The 20,312-nt window shown below is 43.3% G+C and overlaps 1 protein-coding gene across 1 annotated transcript; it reads left to right on the forward strand.

Annotated features, from left to right (window-relative positions):
• Window positions 1-967: 967 nt before the first annotated feature.
• Window positions 968-19,198, forward strand: RRN3 (RNA polymerase I transcription factor RRN3). The gene is made up of 18 exons (XM_026690453.2): window positions 968-1,148; window positions 2,257-2,360; window positions 2,821-2,877; window positions 3,862-3,951; window positions 4,061-4,190; window positions 4,778-4,834; window positions 6,233-6,296; window positions 7,697-7,766; window positions 8,331-8,429; window positions 8,914-8,991; window positions 11,046-11,163; window positions 11,545-11,675; window positions 12,150-12,280; window positions 12,402-12,586; window positions 13,613-13,721; window positions 14,586-14,738; window positions 16,257-16,341; window positions 17,292-19,198. The coding sequence occupies exons 2-18, from the start codon at window positions 2,268-2,270 to the stop codon at window positions 17,421-17,423; spliced, it is 1,782 nt and encodes a 593-aa protein (XP_026546238.1). The 5' UTR covers window positions 968-1,148; window positions 2,257-2,267; the 3' UTR covers window positions 17,424-19,198.
• Window positions 19,199-20,312: the final 1,114 nt, after the last annotated feature.

Below are 20,312 nucleotides of genomic sequence, written 5' to 3' on the forward strand. Positions count from 1 at the left end.
GAGACCTTCAAGAAGAGATTGGACTGCCATCTGTCAGAAATGGTGCTCGGCCTGGGGCTTGGACTAGTTGATCTACAGTGTCCCTTCCAACTCTGTTAATCTGTTAAAAACTCCCTTCAGTGCCCAACAACATGTTTTTTTAAAAAAAAAGTTTTACTGACAGTTGTGTCACCCTGAGATACTGGATCCAAATTGAAGCGGGGTTGAAGGGTAGATCCTCCTTGGAATCCATTGACCTGAGATCCATGTTTGGCTTGTACTTTGGATGTTTAAAGGGAAACTTAAAACCCAGCAACTATAAGCCATCCAGCCCCTGAGGATTTTAATTTTTTGTGGGAAATCCACGCGTCCAGTGTCCTTCCAATCCTCTGTTTTCTTAATTTTGCAGTGGGAAAACTTTTGACTATTCGCCATACATTGCACACTGATTTGTAAAAATATACCTATCCTTCATGGGGTTTTTGTGGGGTGGAAAGTGATCTAAAAGTAAACCAGAAGTTTAAAACAAAAGAAATGCAACACGGTGGAAAATTTGAGGCTTTGGACTGTTTGCAATCTATTGCATTTATTTCTTTAAAAAAAATTCCCCTTTTTTTTGGAAAGCGGAAACATTAAGAATGTCATATAATTCTTTTTAATTTTATTGACATTTTCCCATAGAGAACGCCTATATGGAGATTCTCATATTCTCTTTTATTCCTATAGGGTCTTTAAACTTGACAACTTTAAGACTTGTGGACTTCAACTCCCAGAAATCCTGAGCTAACATGACTGGAAGAGGAATCCTGGGAGTTGAAGTCCACAAGTCTTAAAGCTGCCAAGTTTGGAGACCCTTGGATAGAATAAAGACCCTGTTTAGCCGGTCCCAGCCGCCTCTTTTCTTGCGCAGGCGCCTCGGGAGATGCCAGCCAACGCGGCGTTCGATGGCGAGCTTGAAGAACTTCAGGAGCCGGGCGGAAGCGGCCTTTCGCTTCCGGTGTCGGGCGGAAGCGGCTGCGCGCGCAGGAGGTTCTCTACTCTCCGGGAGCATGAGGGGGAAGAGGCGGCGTCGCTGCTGCTGGCGGAGGTTTCGCGAGGCGAGGACGGAGCGCGGCTGAGCCGGCGGAGGCCGCCGAGCGGGGAGAGGAAGTGCGGGCCGCAAGGACGGGGTGAGGACTCGGGGTGGGGGTGGGGGTCTTTCGCTTTCCCCTCCTTCTGCGTCGTCTGCTATTTCACAACAGCCCTGTGCGGTAGGCCAGACCGAGGAGTCGTGCCTGGCTCTGTGTGATGGGGTTTTGTTGGCCCTTCAGGGGCCGAAGCTGGAAGGGTGTGGCTTGCCCTGCCAGAACTCGAGGCCCTGGTTCTACTACAACTCCCATCATCCCCACTCCCGCCCATTACATTTGGGCAGGGCAGTGAAGCCCTGGTTCTACTACAACTCCCATCATCCCCAGCACCCCCGTTGCAGTTAGGCAGGGTGATAAAGCCCTGGTTCTACTACAACTCCCATCATCCCCACCATCACCTGTTTCATTTAGGCAGGGCGGTGAAGCCCTGGTTCTACTACAACTCCCATCATCCCCAGCACCGCCATTGCAGTTAGGCAGGGTGATAAAGCCCTGGTTCTACTACAACTCCCATCATCCCCACCATCACCTGTTGCATTTGGGCAGGGCGGTGAAGCCCTGGTTCTACTACAACTCCCATCATCCCCACTACCGCCCATTACATTTGGGCAGGGTGGTAAAGCCCTGGTTCTACTAAAACTCCCATCATCCCCACCACTGCCTGTTGCATTTGGGCAGGGCGGTGAAGCCCTGGTTCTACTACAACTCCCATCATCCCCACCATCACATGTTGCATTTGGGCAGGGCGGTGAAGCCCTGGTTCTACTACAACTCCCATCATCCCCACTACCGCCCATTACATTTGGGCAGGGCGGTGAAGCCCTGGTTCTACTACAACTCCCATCATCCCCAGCACCGCCATTGCATTTGGGCTGCAGGGCACCAGGAGGGCAGATTGTCCTGCCAGAACTCGAGGCCCTGGTTCTACTACAATTCCCATCATCCCCACCACCACAGTTGTATTTGGGCTGCTGCAGGGAGACCGGAGGGGCAGATGGGCCTGCCAGAACTCGAGGCCTTGCTTCTGCTACAACTTCCATCATAAATAACACTGGTTGGTTCTCATAGCAGGTTCATCACAATCCAACGTTTTTTCAACTTTCGTGGTCAGATGCCGACCTTACATTGCAATTTTATTTTATTTTTTTAGGATTTTCTGACATGTTGGCTGAGGATGAATTCCTGAGATCGCCACCGAGGAAGACGGTCAGATTCGGTGGTACTTTGTCAGAGATCCTTCTGAAATATCAACAGGTAAGGCTGTAGGTGGTGTTTGCAAGGAAAAAAAAATACATCCAATGCATGGGATGCGCTCGTGACATTTTTTTTCCTGTTTTTAATACTGATAATTCATCCTCAAGGAACTGTTTTTCCTCCACTAATGAATTATTTCTACTATATCTGGGGGAAAGGATTTGTGGAGTTCTTTATCATAATCATCTACTTTTGACGACCCCCATAATCCCTTGTGGGGTGGACTCTGGGCAACTGAATGGAGTTGGAGTGTTTACTGGCCGGATGCACTCCCTGTTGCCAGTATGGAATTATATGCAGCAGATATATATTCTCAGTGTGCCCAGAGAGAGAGAAATATCTGCCTCTACCTAGGATCGAACTCACAGCCTCCTGATGGTGAGGCAAGAGCTCCACCTTTAGGCCACCATACCACTCCTTGTGGAGTTCTTTATGCAGAGCTCAAAGTTTTCTCTTTCAGGGCAAGACCACTGAGTTTGATTTGCTGAAGCATCAGCTGTTGGATCCAGACATAAAAGTAAGGTTTCTATAGATATTCAAATTCTCTGAAATGCCTCCTTAGATTTAAGAAAGGATGAAATACATAATTTGAATCTCTTTGTCGTATACTTTATGGGTTATAGTTTATACTTGCTGATGAGCCATTATGTTACCAAAACACAACCTGGAAGATGAATCCAATCAGATTTATAAATTCATTTTTTAAACCAAATATTATATACACATTTTTCTAAATTCCACCACTATTTACCAGGTTTAACAATCACAAGTTTACCTAGTTCTGTCATCTGTCAGCTATATTGGGAAAACTACATTACCCAGTGGACTTTGCCATTTGCAAATAGCCATGCGAGCTTGCCAAGCATTTCAGCTGGGAGGGTCTACATCTCCTTTCCCTCTCTATGACAAAAGAATGACAGTGACAGTATAATAAAGGGTTTCATATGCATATGAGAGGTGGGTCTAATTTATTGGGTCTCTTTGAACATCCCACTAGATTACACAGGTACTTAATTTCTCTCATTCTGTGCAGGCAGCTGGTGAATAGTTTTACCTGGGAAAGTGTAGGACAAAACTCCAAATAGAAGAAAATTTTTGTAACTCAGGGTTGTGAACTGTGAAGGTCCTTGATGCTCTCTGAGCTTGTTTCCTTGCAGACATTTTATTATCCAACTAGATAACTTCAGTGCTAGAAGGAAGACAAAGAGCAAACCTCACTCCCTTCTAGCACGGATGATATTACCTAGTTGGGTAATGAAACATCTTCAAGAAAACAACCAAGCTCAGATAGCACCAGGGACCCCACAAAACTTTAATTCTTCTGCTGTTTTGAAATTGAGAGGCTAATCTAGCTGTCACACTTGTGACAAGCAATATGGCAGGCTCTTGGTCTGATGGTCTTTATCTTAAAAACAAACTAATCTCTTCCCCCACCCCAAGCTAAAACTTTTTGACAGCCAGTGTGATTCAGTAATTAAGATACAATGGCTTCTATTTTTAGGATGACCAGATTATTAACTGGCTCTCTGAATTCCGGTCTTCTATTACATTTTTGACCAAGGAGTTTGAACAACTAATTACCATCTTGTTGGTAAGAATTATCCGATTGCATTGGGTGTGCTTTTTGCTTTGGACTGGGGAGGGGGGGGAGGCACAACAGATGCTCCCAATTTCTGATCCTGTTGTCTCTAAAAATGTAGAAAGTGCCATGGTTGAGAAGAAGCCAGTCTGTGGTGGAAGAATATCTAGCTTTCCTGAGTAATTTAGTGTCTGCTCAGACAATCTATCTTAGGCCATGCCTGGCAATGATCGTCTCGCACTTTGTACCACGTAAGTATTTTTTTCCCCACTTTTACTGAAAGAAATAGAATATAAAATATTTAATAGCTCCCCCTCCCCCCCCCCAAAAAAATTAACCATCCTCCCCTAAGAACACAAATACCCAACTTAAAAAAACAAGTAACAGGAAACAGAAAGACTCTCTTGTATACCTCACCTCAAATAGAAGGAATCTACTTTGGAGGAGGGAAAAATAATTCTTCAGTGTTACAAAAAAAAAATAATAAAATCTATCTTGAGGAGTCCTTGCTGCTCTTTGACATCATCAGTGCTAGCCAATAATAATAGTAGTAATAATAATTTGTCTTGCCAAAAAACATGCTAATTCATTTTTGATTAGTAGGTAAGATTGCCTTTTTTCCCACGATTAAAAATAGAAGTTGTGGTTTCTCATTTGTTTATTTTAGAATTTATAATAGGAATTCAAAGCAAGGAAACTTGGCTTCACAGCCCCCCAAGGGAGCAGTTGTAAACCTGTTAAGGAAAACTGTGTTTTTGATCGATTATAAAATGTTCTGCAAGGCTCTTTTGTGGATCAACTAGATGACTGATTACAAGCCACTCTTGTTTTTACCCAGCCCGAATAACCATCCGGGAGAACGACGTGGACATCTCCGATTCAGACGATGATGAAAGTGAGTACTTCCTTTTTTGTATTTCTTGACTGACTTCTTTTATCCTTAGGTACTCTGCCCATTTGGAGTATTATTTTTATTTTTCTAGCTGGGTTTCTGCACCCAAGGGAGTGTTACTTGATTCAGAGCGGTCCTGGTAAAAGCTGGAGTCCACAGGTTAACTTCAACTTACAGCCAGTCCTCACACTCATCATAGCATACCCATGATCGCATGATCAGATTTCAGGCACTTGGCAACCTGCATGTATTTACGATAATTGCAATGTTCCCGTGGTCATGCGATCATGTGGTGACGCGGTGGTTAGAATGCTGAATTGCAGGCTAATTCTGCCAACTGCCAGCAGTTCGATCCTGACCGGCTCAAGGTTGACTCGTCTTTCCATCCTTCTAAGATCGGTAAAATGAGGACCCAGATTGTTGGGGGGAAAATAGGCTGACTCTGAAAAACCGCTGTGAAATGATGTATAAGTCTAAGCGCTGTTGCTATCATCCTTTGCAACCTTCCCAGACAGCTTCCGACAAGCCAAGTAAGTAGGGGAAGACGATTCACTTAATGACTGCGGTTCATTGCCATGGCAAAAAAGAGGTTTTAAAATCAGGCAAAACTCACTTAACAACTGCCTTACTTAGCGATGGAAATTCTATACCCATTGCCCATAAATCTTGAATGCGCCTGGTCCTTCAGTGTTCAGAACCTAGAGTCTGCTTAGACATTATGACCAGTTGAGCGATTGCTCCTCCGTGATCGTGTAGATCTCTTTGGCAACGCTCCAAACCAAGGGCCGGCATTTTTCAAGCGCAGCCTTTTCTGAACCTGGTGCCTGACGGAAGCACGTCCGACTGAAAAAAGGGTTTCTCATATATAATGGGGGATAAATAATGCAGTAGCAACAAAAACCGCCCTCAGAAATTGGAAGAAGGTCTTGCCACGTCTAAAGTAGAAGTCTAGTTGTATCCACGAACTTTCTGGATTAACCAGATGTCAGAATTCCAGCAGTTACCCCAATTAAATCATAAGTCTCGAGCCAAACTCCCAGGATTTCAAAGGATTTATTGGAAGTCAACATGTTGGCATGACCTGGGCGTAGCCGACTCTGAGACATGTAATTCACTGTCACCCTTGACCCTGCTTCCCCCCCGCCCCGAGTATATCATAATTCATATACGTCCATAGCCAAGAGTCATCAATCCTGCTCTCCAATTAGATTTTTGTGCGGCAGAAGCTTCAGTCATCTAATCAGTCTCTGAAGAAAATATGAATGGGACGTACTTTCGATTCCACACTGCTGCCTGCTCTTTGAAACTCCCCCCGCCCTTCTTTCTGTTGACAACTATAAAACGTGTATAGAAAATGTTTTATGAGTTGACACCAGACCTGTTGTTTTTCAATCTCTGCAGATGTTGTCGAGAGCTTCACCACCTGCCACAGAGCATTGCAGACAATTGTGAAATACGTCCCCCTGTAAGTTAAATATGTTTGATTTTGTGGGCCGGGGAAGACAAGGTGTAACATAAGCTGCTTTTTGGTTGCCCCTAGGTAGAAGTGGCAGAACCTGAGGGTAGAATGAAAAGGGGGGTCAGCCTCGAATCCCTACATAGTCACAAGAGAACTAAACCCAACCCTACCTGAGTGCTGTTTTGCCCTAATCTAATTCTAACAAGGTCTCAACTGTTAATTGAGAGGATTCCTATACATTAACTTTTAACAACCAGTTTAATTGAAGCTTCTTCACATGTCTTTCACACTTGACATGACATAGCCCCATCCAGCCAAGATTCCAGAAAGTATCAACATTGCCCCTCCATGTGCTAAGGTGGGAAACACATGACTATCCCTCCCTATAAACATATTACTATTAGAACGCAAACCCTTAACTTTTCACCACAAACCCAGCCCTCTACATATAGGTGATGTGACCTCACCCTCTGCAACATTAAGTCCTAGCCATCCGAATATTGCCACTCCATGCTGCATCTTCAAAGCAAATGTTTTATTCATTTAATGTTAAGCAAATGTCAGGGCTCCAACAGTTACCCCCATTTAAATCATGAGTCTCTAGCAGAACTTCGAAAACTTACAAGAAGATTTATTAGGAGTAAACATGCCGGCGCTGCCTGCCGACTCTGAGACACATCATACATTGTCACCCTTGACCCTGGTTTTCCCCCCACCCCCTGGGTGTATCATAATTCATATTCTCCAATGGGACACATCCATAGCCAAGAGTCATCAATCATGCTCTCCAGTTAGAATTTTGCGCGGCAGAAACTTCGGTCGCCTGGAAACTATCTTTGAAAACTATTTATGGAATGCAAGCTGCTAACTGTTCCCCCCTCCCTTTCTGTTGGCAACTCTAAAAAGACCATAGAAATATTTTGTGAGTTGACATTAAATGTATACGGTTACCCAATTCTCACACAGGGGACTCTGGGCGGCTTATGACATTAAACATTCACAACATTAAACCCCATCCCATGGTAGCAGCAACACAATCAGACCAACCACATGGTTGGCTTCACCTCCATACATGATCCCTAGGCCCACTGACATGTTTCCATGGTTTTTTTTGGAAAAGTAAACCATACCTCAGAAAATGATATTCCATAGAGAAGGGAAAACCTGTAAACACATTCAGAATGATCAAACATGCACAGGACAGACGGGAACAGTATTATCTATTTCAAGCCATTTGTAGAGTATGAATTGATGGTGGTGTGATCAGTTCTGGGAGCGCTTTTCCAAGATTGCTGGATCTGAGTTTGCTCTTCTAGGCTCCTCCTTAAACCTTGTCTGTAGTCCACACAACAAAATAAATAAAGGTTGGGTTTGCTTATCTGTGGCTTGTATTTTCTGTGTTGTAGGACGCCACAATTTCTCATGCCAGTGCTGGCTGAAAAATTTCCCTTTGTTAATAAATCAGAAAGAACATTAGTAAGTACCCGATTTTCTGGAAATGAAGATTCTTTAGTGCTTCTGGTATCTGCTGCTCATTTAATTAAAAGCCGCTTTAAAAAAAATCTGTTAGTGGAAAATGTGATCTTGATGGCTCAGAAACTCAGATACATCATGATTATTACTGTGAAGGAGGTCTTCTTCTCCTTTGGATATTTAATTATTAGTTTTGTTTATCTTTGCTAAGCCCAGTGTGTTTGGTTTGGTTTTATTTTCCCATTCTGTAGAAGTGATTGTGGTTTGCACAGCATGGCTTGTGGCTTAGCATATGTGAAATTAACAAATTGCAATTTAATAGACAATAAACAAATCCACTGATGTATGAACCCCAGTTGCTTTCTCAGATAAAATACCTCTGGTGGATATATTGTGTCCAAGCAGTATGATAAAAACTGGATTTTAAAGAATTCTTTATTTAAATACATGATGATGCTAAAATAGGATGTAAAACTTGAAGGTCCCAAAATTAGTTTCGCTTAGTTTTCTAGATGTGATTTTTAAAATTCCTTGATAGCGTTTTCATGGGGAATTCTTCCATTTCAGCAATGTTATCTCCATAATTTGCTACGAATAAGCGTATATATCCCAGCGTTGAGGCATGACATTTTGGAGCTGGTTGTTGAGAAGCTGCTAAAAATTGATGTAAGTACAGAATGCTGTAAATGGTGGTTGTTTATAAAGGGTCTCCATAATTCCCCTTGCGAAAACTGGCTTAATTTTTACAAACTTCATATTCTTCAGTAAACGATGCTGCTCTGTTTGTATTTACTGAATTATTGGGCAGTGAGATAAAGAATATACTTGTTATACATTGATAAAGGAGAACATTTGCAGCTCAGGGTTGAAATGAGAGGCCCTTGGTGCTCTCTGAGCTTGGTTGTTTTCTTGCAGACATTTCATTACCCAGCTAGGTAACATCATCAGTGCTAGAAGGAGTGTGGTTTGCTCTTGGTTCCTTGAACACTCTCCTCCTAGCACTGGTGATGTTACCTAGTTTGGGTAATGAAACGTCTGCAAGAAAACAGCCAAGCCCAGAGAGCACCAAAGACCCCTCACTTGTTATACAGTTCTGTACCTTGACTATAACTTCAGAAACACTCAAGCTCATCCCATTTTAATTTAACAGGTAAGTGCCCCAAGAAAAGATATTGAAGCTGCCGAAGAAGACGAAGAAGGAAACAGCGAGAAGGGACTCTTCAACATGGTAAGTTTGCTCATTAAACGGTATTAATACATGTGTGCGCACACACATACACTCATTATCTTAAATCTTACAGGCCAAATAGCTTTTTTAACCCTTTTAAGGAATAGTTTCTTAGCAGGAAATGTAACCAGTTTTTAATCTTGGAGTTGATTCCCATTGCTGCTTCAAAGTTCTCTTACTCAAATCGTAACTAGATGAGTTTTATTGTAACCTGCTTTGTGTGTTAACATAAAAAGGACACATTTGGCAGTGAGCTCAGATGCTACATGTAGGCTGGGTCTGATTTGTAGTTGCCCATCTTTATCAAGAGCTCCTAATTGCAGCCCAAGAGTTGGATTTGTACGGTGTTTTCAACCCAAACCACATAAACCTCAATGAAACTCAAGTGACTTGGAAACCATAGTTTATAGCAGTGGTCGACAACCAGTGAGCAGACCACTGGTGGTCCACAAGAAAATTTTGGTGGTCCTCAGAAAAATATCACTCCCAAAGCACACACACACACACCCCCAAGCAATTAATGTGGAGTGTGAAGGAAGTGTTTTTGTGTTTATTTTCATGCTCATGATGTGCACTGAAGATGGCGTTTGATTTCGTTGTACGAGGTGCAATAACAATAAAGTAAACAAACTAATCCAGGCGTCGCCCACATGGCCTGTGGGAACACAAGGCTTGCGTCGCTTGCATTGCAAACAACACGAGGTAGTGAGGGGAGGGGAGAAAGGGCGGAGGGGGGAACTTGCCCCACTTGCCTGGCCTGGCCATCGGGCTGCTTCCTTCCACTTCTTCTTATGGTTTTGGCTGCACGCAAGGAAAGCAGTAAAAGTCTTTCTTTCTCTCCCCCAAACTCTGCCAGAAATGAGTCTTTGGGACCCTGTAAGGCATCCTGCTCCAAGAGGCTGCGCCGGTGCGACAAGTTTCACAAAAACTCATTTCTGGTGGAGTTTGGGGCAGAGAAAGAAAGACTTCCGCTTCTTCTGCTGTTTTCCTTGCATGAAGCCAAAAGTCTCTCTCTCTCTCTCTCTCTCTCCCTGAGAATGGAGCTGGAGACGGTATCCTGCAATCCCAAATAAAGAACGATTGATCGGTAGGAAAATGGGGTGGGGGATTTTCCTGCAGACTTTTCTGGGGATTTTCCCAGGGTCTCTGGTCCGCGGGATTTAAAATTATGAGTTTGGTGGTCCCTGAGGTTGGCGCCCTCTGGTTTATAACTTAGCTTGGGCAAAGGGTTATTCACGGTCCATTACTCAGAAAGCAGGCCTTACTCTAACGTGCAGCTGACTTAAAATGAGCAAGAACATTTTCACTTAACCCATCTTTTCTGTGAATTGCAAATTACTGGTAATCCTCAAGTCACAAACAAAATATATATCACTAAGTGAAACATTTGTTAAGTGAGTTTTGCCCCATTTCACTATTTTTTTTGCCATCATTGCTAAGCGAATCACTGCAGTTATTGAGGTAGTAACACAATTGTTGTCTGAATCTGGCTTCCCCATTGACTTTGCTTGTCAGGAGGTCCCCTTTTGTGACCTGACCCCGTGACACTGCAATCGTCATAAATATGAGTCAGTTGCCAAACATCTGAATTTTGATTACATGAGCATGGGATGTTGTAATGGTTGCAAGTGTGAAAAGCAGTCATAAGTCATTTTTTTTCAGGGCTGTTGCGACTTTGAACGGTTACAATAGAATAGAATAGAATAGAATAGAATAGAATAGAATAGAATAAGGAAAGATTAGAATAGAATAGAATAGAATAGAATAGAGATAGAATAGAATAGAATAGAATAGAATAGAATAATGGAATGAAGAAATAGAATAGAAAAGAGAAGTTAGAAGGTACCTAGTAGGTCATCTAGTCCAACCCCCCACCCAAGCATTTCTGACAGATGGCAGTCCAGTCTCTTCTTGAAAGCTTCCAGTGATAAAGCTCCCACAACTTCTGAAGGCAACCTCTGTTCCATTGGTTGATTGTTCTCACTGTCAGAAAGTCAATGAACTGTTGTAAGTTTGAGGACTACCTGAATTTAGCCGGGTTTTGGTTTCAATAGGATGAAGATGTGGAGAATCCAGAGAAGAGTGACATCATGGCTCACCCCATTGCAGAACGCCTAGACATCTTGATGATTGTGATGTTTTCCTACATTAAAGATGTATGCTACGTTAACGGTAATAAACCTGGGGCGGTTTCCCAAGCATTATTTGGCAGTGCTGAGCTGAGCATTTGGGCTTAATGTAGGCGACCACTTGAAAGGAATTCCTGGATGATGTTGTAACGTATTGCCATAATTCATAATTTGGGCATGTAAGTGGAAATCGCGTCATCTTTTAGCTCCACAGTTTCTGTTTCTCTTAAGCCAATTCAAGTTCTTCTAATTAAGGACAATCTTCACCCCTTCGTGGTTTTCAGAGGATGTGCCTTATAGTTAGTTATATTAATTGTAGAATATTCAGCATCTGAAAGTTGGACAAACGAACAGCCTTTTTAAAAAGTTCCTCATTTTTCTTAGCATATAATTCCAGGGAACATAAATATGTTTTTATTCCTAGGGAAAATTGACGTTGGCAACACCAAAGACTTATACCGAGACCTTGTGGCTATATTTGATAAGCTGATTTTAACCACCCACGGATCATGTCATGTGCAGTTCATCATGTTCTACCTCTGTAGTTTCAGATTGGTAAGTAACCAAATAAACTTTTATTCTCTTCTTTCTTTTACCCCTTTCCCTTTAACTAGATCTTCCTAGCCTTTATGTGAAACTGGCTAAAACTTACCAAGTTACATCCTGCTATTGACCTCACCCAAAATCTCTGACAGAAAATAGTTATTTGCTTTTGGTTTAATTGGACAAGAAGCACATTGGTAACTATTGATGTATTTAATTCTCGCTCTGTTCCTTTGTCGTTGTTTGCTTTATTGTTCCATTAATTTACTTTCTGTTTGAACGCCTTTTCATTTTTCTTCTTTTTTATTGTGGTAAGTCACCTAGAGTAGTCCCACAGCGAGACAGGGGGCAAATAAACTTAACAAATAAATAAAATAAACCTTTGATTTTTGATTTCCAATTATTTATAGTTAATCATTCCCCTTAACTGACTGACTGATACCTGTGGCCACTGCCCCAGCCTTAATAGCTGTGTATGTCCTCCAGATAATTGCAGAGGCTTTTCTGGAGCATCTCTGGAAAAAACTACAGAATCCAAATGTTCCTCCTGTCATCCGGCAAACCACCGGGAACTTCATTGGCAGCTTTTTGGCACGGGCCAAGTTTATTCCCATTGTGTAAGTAGCTCACAAGAGTGATCCTTGGGATGGATTAACCTGCCAAATAGGGGCTACATCCCAAAGATGTCAGCCCACTTCTGGTGACTTAGCCTGGTTTTATTTTTTAAAATCATTTCAGGACAGTGAAAGCCTGCTTAGATCTCCTGGTTAGCTGGCTGCACACCTACATCGACAACCAGGGCACGGGGTCCCGAGCATTTTGTGACGTTGCGCTCCACGGTCCGTTCTATGCAGCCTGCCAGGCTGTGTTCTACATCGTCATCTTTCGCCACAAGCAGATCCTGGATGGAAATCTCAAGAAAGGTGAGCAGAAAGGTCACCAGACAAGGAGAAGAGATGGGTAGAACATGTCTGTTTTTGACCTAGATGTAGGAGAAGGACGGGCAGAGCCTGGGGTGGAGTCAAGAGAGGAATTAGCCTAGAATCATTACCTTCCCACAAATAGCCTGTTCTGACCAAGGCTTCCTGAGACCATAATTAAAGCACACACTTAGTCCAAACAACTCTTGTTTTATTTCAATGCTGGGAATTATGTTCACTCCCAGCTGGTAATGAGTCCCAAATAGTCCCTCAAGATAAGCACCCACCTTTCTCTCCTTTGAATTGCTGCCAACAACTAGAGTACCAAATTAACTGTAAAAAAACAACCAAAGTACAAAGTCCACACAGAGCTTCAAGGATTAATCCGAACAGAACAAACAACTTTGCTTCCCGCAAAGGTTTCTCTACCTTTGCACTTCCTTTATGTCTTATAGGAGGGGCAATCGCCTCCCAGCCTTACTCCTGAGTCGCCCCTTTTGTCTCAGCTGCTTTCGCCTTCTAGCAGCTCTGCGCATACGCACACTGGGAACAGGCTTCCCTTGTTCCTCAGCCTCACTGCTGCCAGATTCTGGAGGCTCTGGAGTCAGCACCCCACTCCCAGATGGTCCTGGCCCCATCCCTGCATCTGATGCAGGACCCTCGTCCGAGTCCTCCCCAGACTGGTCCCCGTTCTTCCCCACTGTCCAATTCAGCTGCCGTCTGCACAGGCTGCCGGCGAACCACAACACGGCCTACTTTTTCCAGTGCTGTTTCAAACTTTTTCCAGTGCTTTTGTAGCTTCGGAAAAGTCCACTAAACAAATGGTTGTAAATTGAGGACTATCTATATGCATTGATCCACTAAGAATCTGCTACGCCATGTTTCCCAGAGAATGGTGTCTTTTAGAAGCCTCTGCAACATCAGAACAACTTAAATGTATTTCTGTTAGAATCAAATTTTGTAAAATGTGGCACTTCATAGAAAGCCCAGATTCGATGTAGTAAATTCCTCTGGTCTTATGTTCTCAAGGTTTGGCCTACTTACAAAGCTTAAACTTTGAACGCATCGTTCTGTGTCAGTTAAACCCTCTGAAGGTCTGCTTGCCAACCATTGTGAGTCTCTTTGCTGCCCTGACCAGGTACAATTGTTTTCTTTCTTGCAAAGTTTGTTTATTTATTAAATGCATTTATTTACGTCAAAAATCACTGTAAAATTTGGAGTGGGTTGTAGAAGGACTATTTATTGAATGCGTATAGAAATGGGGTGTTAGTGGGACACATTTTTCCTTCTTACGTGTTTTAAATCAGTCTCAGACAGAGGTATCCAGCCTTGGCAACTTTAAGACCTGTGGACTTCATCTCCCAGAATTCCCTAGCTAGCCATGGGGATTCTGGGAATTGAAGTCCACAAATCTTAAACTTGCCAAAGTTGGACATCCTTGATCTAAGGTGTTTCTTGAATGCGAAAATGTAGAGACATCTCATCTGCAGCTCCTGCTGTTGCTCAAACAGACAAAGGATTTGATGCATCAAGAAATGTTTATTAACCCCTTGAAGACCCAGATCTTGGGCCTACTCCATTTCCATGTTCCTAGCCTAGCCAGTGCAAAGATAGCAATCTCATATTTCTTTCTCTGTACCTGGAGAAAGGAGAGAAGGAAAAAAAAATTGAGAAGGAAGAAAAAAAATCCTGCTTCATGGTAGAAACTACCCTTATTCCACTGACATCCTGGGGATCTTTTCCCAAGCATTTAGATCTTTTCCAAAGGAGGAAAGCTAAGGAAAGAGAAAACAGTAGTAGCTCAAGATATGGTATCTTTACTAACATAGAAGAAAGCAGTTACAGTACTGGAGTGAAGAAAGAGAAGCTCCCAGGTAGCCAAGGGAAGAAGGTGTTTCCATACCTTGCCCTGAGAAATGTAGAGGAAACAGGTGGATGAGCGTTTGTGAATTTTAAATTAACTTCTGTTTCCCTCCTTTCCCTCTTCCTCCTCCTCCTCCAGGAAGTACCAGGTGGCCTTCTGTGACACCATCATTGAGAGAAACCGGAGACAAACGGTGCCAGTTGTCCGAAGCAGCTGTGGAGGAGAGTCTGTGGAGACAGCCACAAACCCACTTGACAGTTTTTTCCCGTTCGATCCTTACATTCTTAAAAGGTACCTGGTTGAGAAAAGGGCAACCCTCTTCCGAAACATGCTTTTTTGTTCTTTTCAAATCCAGTGGGCAAGCTGTAATATTTCTTTTTACCCCGTTTGTTTCATCTCCTGCCTTCCAAACACCTTGGGTATTCACTATCAGCAGTTATAGTCAATGGCTCTGCTGACTAGGGATCATGGGACTTGGAAGTCCATCATATTGTCAACTCATAAAATATTTCTATGGTCTTTTTAGAGTTGCCATCAGAAAGGGAGGGGGAAGCAGTGCAGTAGTTTGCAAATCGAAATTGCATTCCACAGATGTTTTCAAAGATAGTAACTAGGTGGCTGAAGTTTCTGCCGTGCAAACTAGAGCATGATTGATGACTCTTAGCTATGGATGTGTCCCGTTGGAGAATATGAATTACGATACACCCAGGGGGTGGAGGGAAAACCAGAGTCAAGGGTGACAATGAATGATGTGCCTCAGAGTCGGCTACACCCAGGCAGTGCCAGACATGTTAACTCCCAATAAATCTTCTGGAAGTTCTGGAAGTTTGGCTCAAGATTCATGATTTAATTGGGGGTAACTGCCAGAATCCTGACACATATCTGGAAAGGCACAGGCAGTGAAATACTGATCTATCTCCTTGGAAGAGTTCAAGACAACTAAATTTTGGCCACGTGATATATATATGTAAAAAGCAGGGTTGTGTTTTATCGGTTGCGTAAGACGAGCAAAAATAGATAGGCAGTGGTGACTTCTGAACATTTATACAGAAAAGACTTTAGCAACGCTTCATTATAATTTGAAACGTCTCAGCCCATCTCCTAACAGGCCTTCAAGGTTGCTGTATTTTTGTGCAAGTTAGGACCCCTAATCTAGAGTCAACCTTGGAAGCCCATTTCTCCTCCGTATACCATGTCTTCCCGAAAATAAGACCCTGTTATATTTTTTTTTGCCACCAAAAAAAAGGCACCAGATCTTATTTTCGGGGGATGCCATCCACTGACTGTCTAACCTCACTTGCGTGCGTCTTCCCCGTCCTTCTTTTCGCTGTCAGAGGCTTTTAGGAACTACTACTGTGGCTGGCGAGGCTTTCCTGAAGGCCACTGCAGCCAATAAGAGAGCTCTGGATCGATCCAGAGCTTTGTTATTGGCTACAGAGGCCTTCAGGAAAGCCTTCGCTAGGCGAGGCAGGTGTTGGGGTGTGCAAGGCCTGAGTACAACTGTCAAAAGATAAGTTGTAGGGCAGCTCCAGCCCCCCCCCTCCCTCATCCCCACCCTAGCTTAATTTTTACCCCTGCACTCTGGAGTGGGTGGGATCTTAATTAGGGCTTATTTTGGGGGGTAGGGCTTCTATTGTCGCACATAAACATCAAGCTAGGACTTATTTTCAGGGTAGGTTCGTATTTTTGGAGAAACGGTATCTCCCATCAACTAAATGTTGTGTACTTCCAACTCTACAGTTCCTGTCAAGCAACACCTCTTGTTTGACTTTCCCTCTCCTGGCCTCTTCCTTATCCCCTATTTCTCAGGTCAAAGAACACAATCAATCCTTTGTATCAGTTTTGGGAAGAGCAAAGTGCTGAGGACCTCAAAGAGACAGCAGAACCCAGCGAGGTGAGCAGTTTCATTCAAGCTCCCTCAGCCGGTGTCCTTGCGGAGAATATTTGCTTCTCCTTTGGGCTGGGAAGTTTGCTAATTCCCGCACGTCTGGGGGGCGGCCCTTCAGTTGAAGGAGGTCAGCTTAGATCATCAGTGGGGGACCTGCAGCTCCCAGATGTTGTGAACTCCGGCATTTTCAGCGTCCTTGATTCTCCTGAGATGGTAGTTCAGCAACCACCCCACAAGTCCAGGGCAGAGCAAGTATCTCCCAACCTTGGCCATTTCGAGATGTGTGAAGTTCAGTGCCCAGAATTCCTCAGCCAGCTGGGGAATTCTGGAAGTTGAAGTCCACACATCTTCAAGTGGCCAAAGTGGGGGAGATACAGAGGTGGTATTCAGCCAGTTCTGACCAGTTCTGGGGAACCAGTAGCGGAAAATTTGAGTAGTTTGGAGAACCAGCAAATCCCACCTGTGACTGGCCCCGCCAACCCCATCTATTCTCTGCCTCCCATCGAGTCCCAGCTGATCGGCTGGGTCTTCTTTGGTTGCCCTGCACAGGAGAACGGAGCTGGAAAGCAGGTTAATAGGGTGCAGAGGGAATGGGGATTTTGCAGTAACCTTCCCCTGCCATGCCCACCAAGCCATGCCCACAAATCCAAGCCATGCCCACAAATCCACCAAGCCATGCCCACAGAATGCCACACCCACCAAGCCACACTCACAGCTGATTGTCTGGGTCTCCTTTGGTTGCCCTGCACAGGAGAACGGAGCTGGAAAGCAGGTTAATGGGGTGCGGAGGGAATGCGGATTTTGCAGTAACCTTCCCCTGCCACGCCCACCAAGCCACACCCACCAAGATATGCCACACCCAGTAAAAAAAAAAATTGAATCCCACTGCTGGGGAGGTGCTGTTTTAAGCCACTGTATTGCCTTTTTCTTTTGAACTGTGGTGTGTTTTTGCGCAGGGCAAAGGTGAAGAGGAAGACGATTTCTTGAGGGGTGAAACTCCCCAAAATGATGGCATGATCAGCGTGACGCCAAGCTCCTTCAACGCTCTTGTTCAGAATTCAGAAACCAGTCTCGGATCACCCAGTTGAACTGCAGCTGCAAGCTCTGATCTTTGGAAAAGAAAAGAGAGAGCAAGGATATTTATATGTATAAGAGACGCGTGGCAGGAGACGGGGGGGAGTGTCTCAAGGCTTCCTTTCTTGCAATAATTCAGATATCAAAACTGAAAGTTTGCATCCCAGACAGGGTGATAATGTGAGACTTTTTGTACTTATTTACTACAGAAAGCTGTCAAGTATCAGAAGCATTCAACTTTCACGTTACTTTTTTTTATTTTCCTTTCGTGTTTCCCTGTTTTGGGACAGATCCCCTCAGATTAAACACAAGACTGCGATTCCAGACAATGGGAGTGCTGCATGTTGCTGCCTATGGAATAAAAAGGCAAAAAAAAAAGAGAAAGAATGCTACATTTTCAAAGCAAACTTGCTAATCAGAATGCAGTTTGGTGGAGTGAGTTAAGGTACTGGCCTAAAAACTAGGAGACTGGGAGACATAGTCCCATTTTAGGCATGAAAGCCAGCTGGGTGACTGGGCCAGTTCAATCCAAGCCACCACACAGCATTGTGGGGAAAATAGGAGGAGGAAGATGTATTAGATAGGTTCTATGCCTTGCATATGTATAAAAATAAAGGGATGACAAAAAAATTAAAATAGAGAATGTTCCTATCTATTCCCCAGCTCAAATAGCAGGAAGCTATCTCTTAAAGACACAAGAGTCCCAATAGGACAAAGGGATGAAACTGCTTTGCTTTTGCCCTTTTTTTTTAAGTGACTCGCTGGTTCTGGGTTGTTTGCAATCCTAAGTAAGAGAAAATGGAAGGAGAGTATGTTTGGACAACCCAATTCAGCGAAGAACAAGCACGTTCACAATGGCCTTCCCTAGCAAACTCTGGCAGATACAAGGTGCAGAATATAGAATAGAATTAGAACAGAACAGAACAGAACAGAACAGAATAGAATAGAATTCTTTTATTGGCCAAGTGTGATTGGACACACAAGGAATTTGTCTTTGGTGCAAATGCTCTCAGTGTACATAAAAGAAAAGATACATTTGTCAAGAGTCAAGAATCATAAGGTACAACACTTAATAATAGTCATAGGGTGCAATAAGCAATCAAATCATACTAGGAAACAGTCAATATAAATCGTAAGGATACAAGAGACAAAGTTACAGTCATACAGTCACAAGTGGGAGGGGATGGCTGATAAGGAGTGATGAGAAGATTAACAGTAATAGTAGTGTACACTTTGTAAATAGTTGAACAGTGTTGAGGGAGTTATTTGTTTAGCAGAGGGATGGCATTTGGGGAAAAACTGTCCTTGTGTCTAGTTGTTCTGGTGTGCAATGCTCTATAGCGTTTTGAGGGAAGGAGTTGAAACAGTTCTTGTCTGGGATGTGAGGGGTCTGTAAATATTTTCACAGCCCTCTTTTTGATTCATGCAGTATATACAAGTCCACTATTGAAGGCAGATGGGTAGCAATTGTTTTTCCTGCAGTCCTAATTATCCTCTGAAGTCTGTGTCTGTCCTGCTGGGTTGCAGAGCCAAACCAGATACAAAAATGAAATGAGAAAGTTTCTACCTAGAGGATTCTTTAGCAAAAACATATTTGCACAAACATATTTATCAGGACTTCTTCAAAGGGCTCCTGGTCCCTTTAAGAGGAAAAGATTCTTCCTGTATAATTTTATTTCATTTTACCTTCACGCTGTTAAGGGGGGATTTTGTCTGGGCTGTATTGAAAAAGTGAGTTGGAATACCTTTCTTAGAAAATTTGAAATGAATTTGATTGTTGTCCTCAAAATTACAGTGTTCTGGGTTTTTTTTGTCAACAAGCAGTCTTAAGTATGGCTACCACATTGGTCTTCTCTGAAGACTTGCATTGGACAGGAAGGAGAAGAACTCTAGAAAAAAAATGAACAAGCCATGATTGGCTTTAATTGTGGTTTGAATAAGCTATGCTGACTAAACACATTTATTAGCTTCATGCAATGCATCTAGAATTTTTCTTGATCACTCTCAAGAACAACTATAACAGCTATTAACGTAATAAAGGCCCCATTGGCTCTGCCAAATGAATGAGGTAACAGTGAAGCTTTCAGATTTTAAGGTGTGCAAATATTAAGATAGAAATTAGACAAAACAAGCAGTTCTTATTTGGACAGACTTTATGATTAATAGTTTTAGGATAATCTTTGTAAGTCTGCATTTCTGATTAACAGCTAGGGTTCCACAGTTTTTCTTAAAACCAGCATTTCATGAATTAAATCTTATTCAAAGGAAGTGCATTGACTTCAGTGGAGTCTTGATTCATACCAAATGTAATTAAATCTGATTAGGATTGCAGTTGTGCCCCCTCCACTCCATAATCTGCCTTTTGCCAGTGGCTGTTTTACGCACATTTTAGCTAGCACATTAACTAGCCAACCAGTCTACAAGTTTTCTACTCCTTTGAGTAAAAATTAACGGAGACACTAATCCTCATCAAGGAACCTGCTTGGGAATTTAGCAACCGAGGGGCTTCTGGTTATTACCTGTACTTCAACTTGTCTTATGTAGTTGTTTTGGGAAAATAAAGAGAAATAGTTTAGGAGGAGGAAAGAAGAGGAAGAGGGGGAGGGGAGCAGGAGGAGGAAGATGACTACGGGGTCCTCGGTGGTCTCAGAGTTCGGTTGTTTTCTTGCAAGGTGTTTCATGACCCAGCTAGGTAACCTCTTCAGTGCTAGGAGAGAGTGGGGATGACGGAGCAGAGGAGGAGAACTGTGGGGTCCTTGGTGCTCTCTGAGCTAGGTCCGTTGTCTTGCAGATGTTTCATGATGCAGGTAGTGGACCTCAGGCCTCCCCGAGATTGAGACCCCCCCTCCAGATGGGGCAGGACCACAGCCCCACACGGTCCCCTCTCCAAGCTCTTGCAAAGG

This window comes from Notechis scutatus, chromosome 12, assembly GCF_049901735.1.
Source record: "Notechis scutatus isolate UNSWTSFEM ecotype Mainland chromosome 12, rNotScu1.2, whole genome shotgun sequence".
Classification (NCBI taxonomy): Eukaryota; Metazoa; Chordata; class Lepidosauria; order Squamata; family Elapidae; genus Notechis; species Notechis scutatus.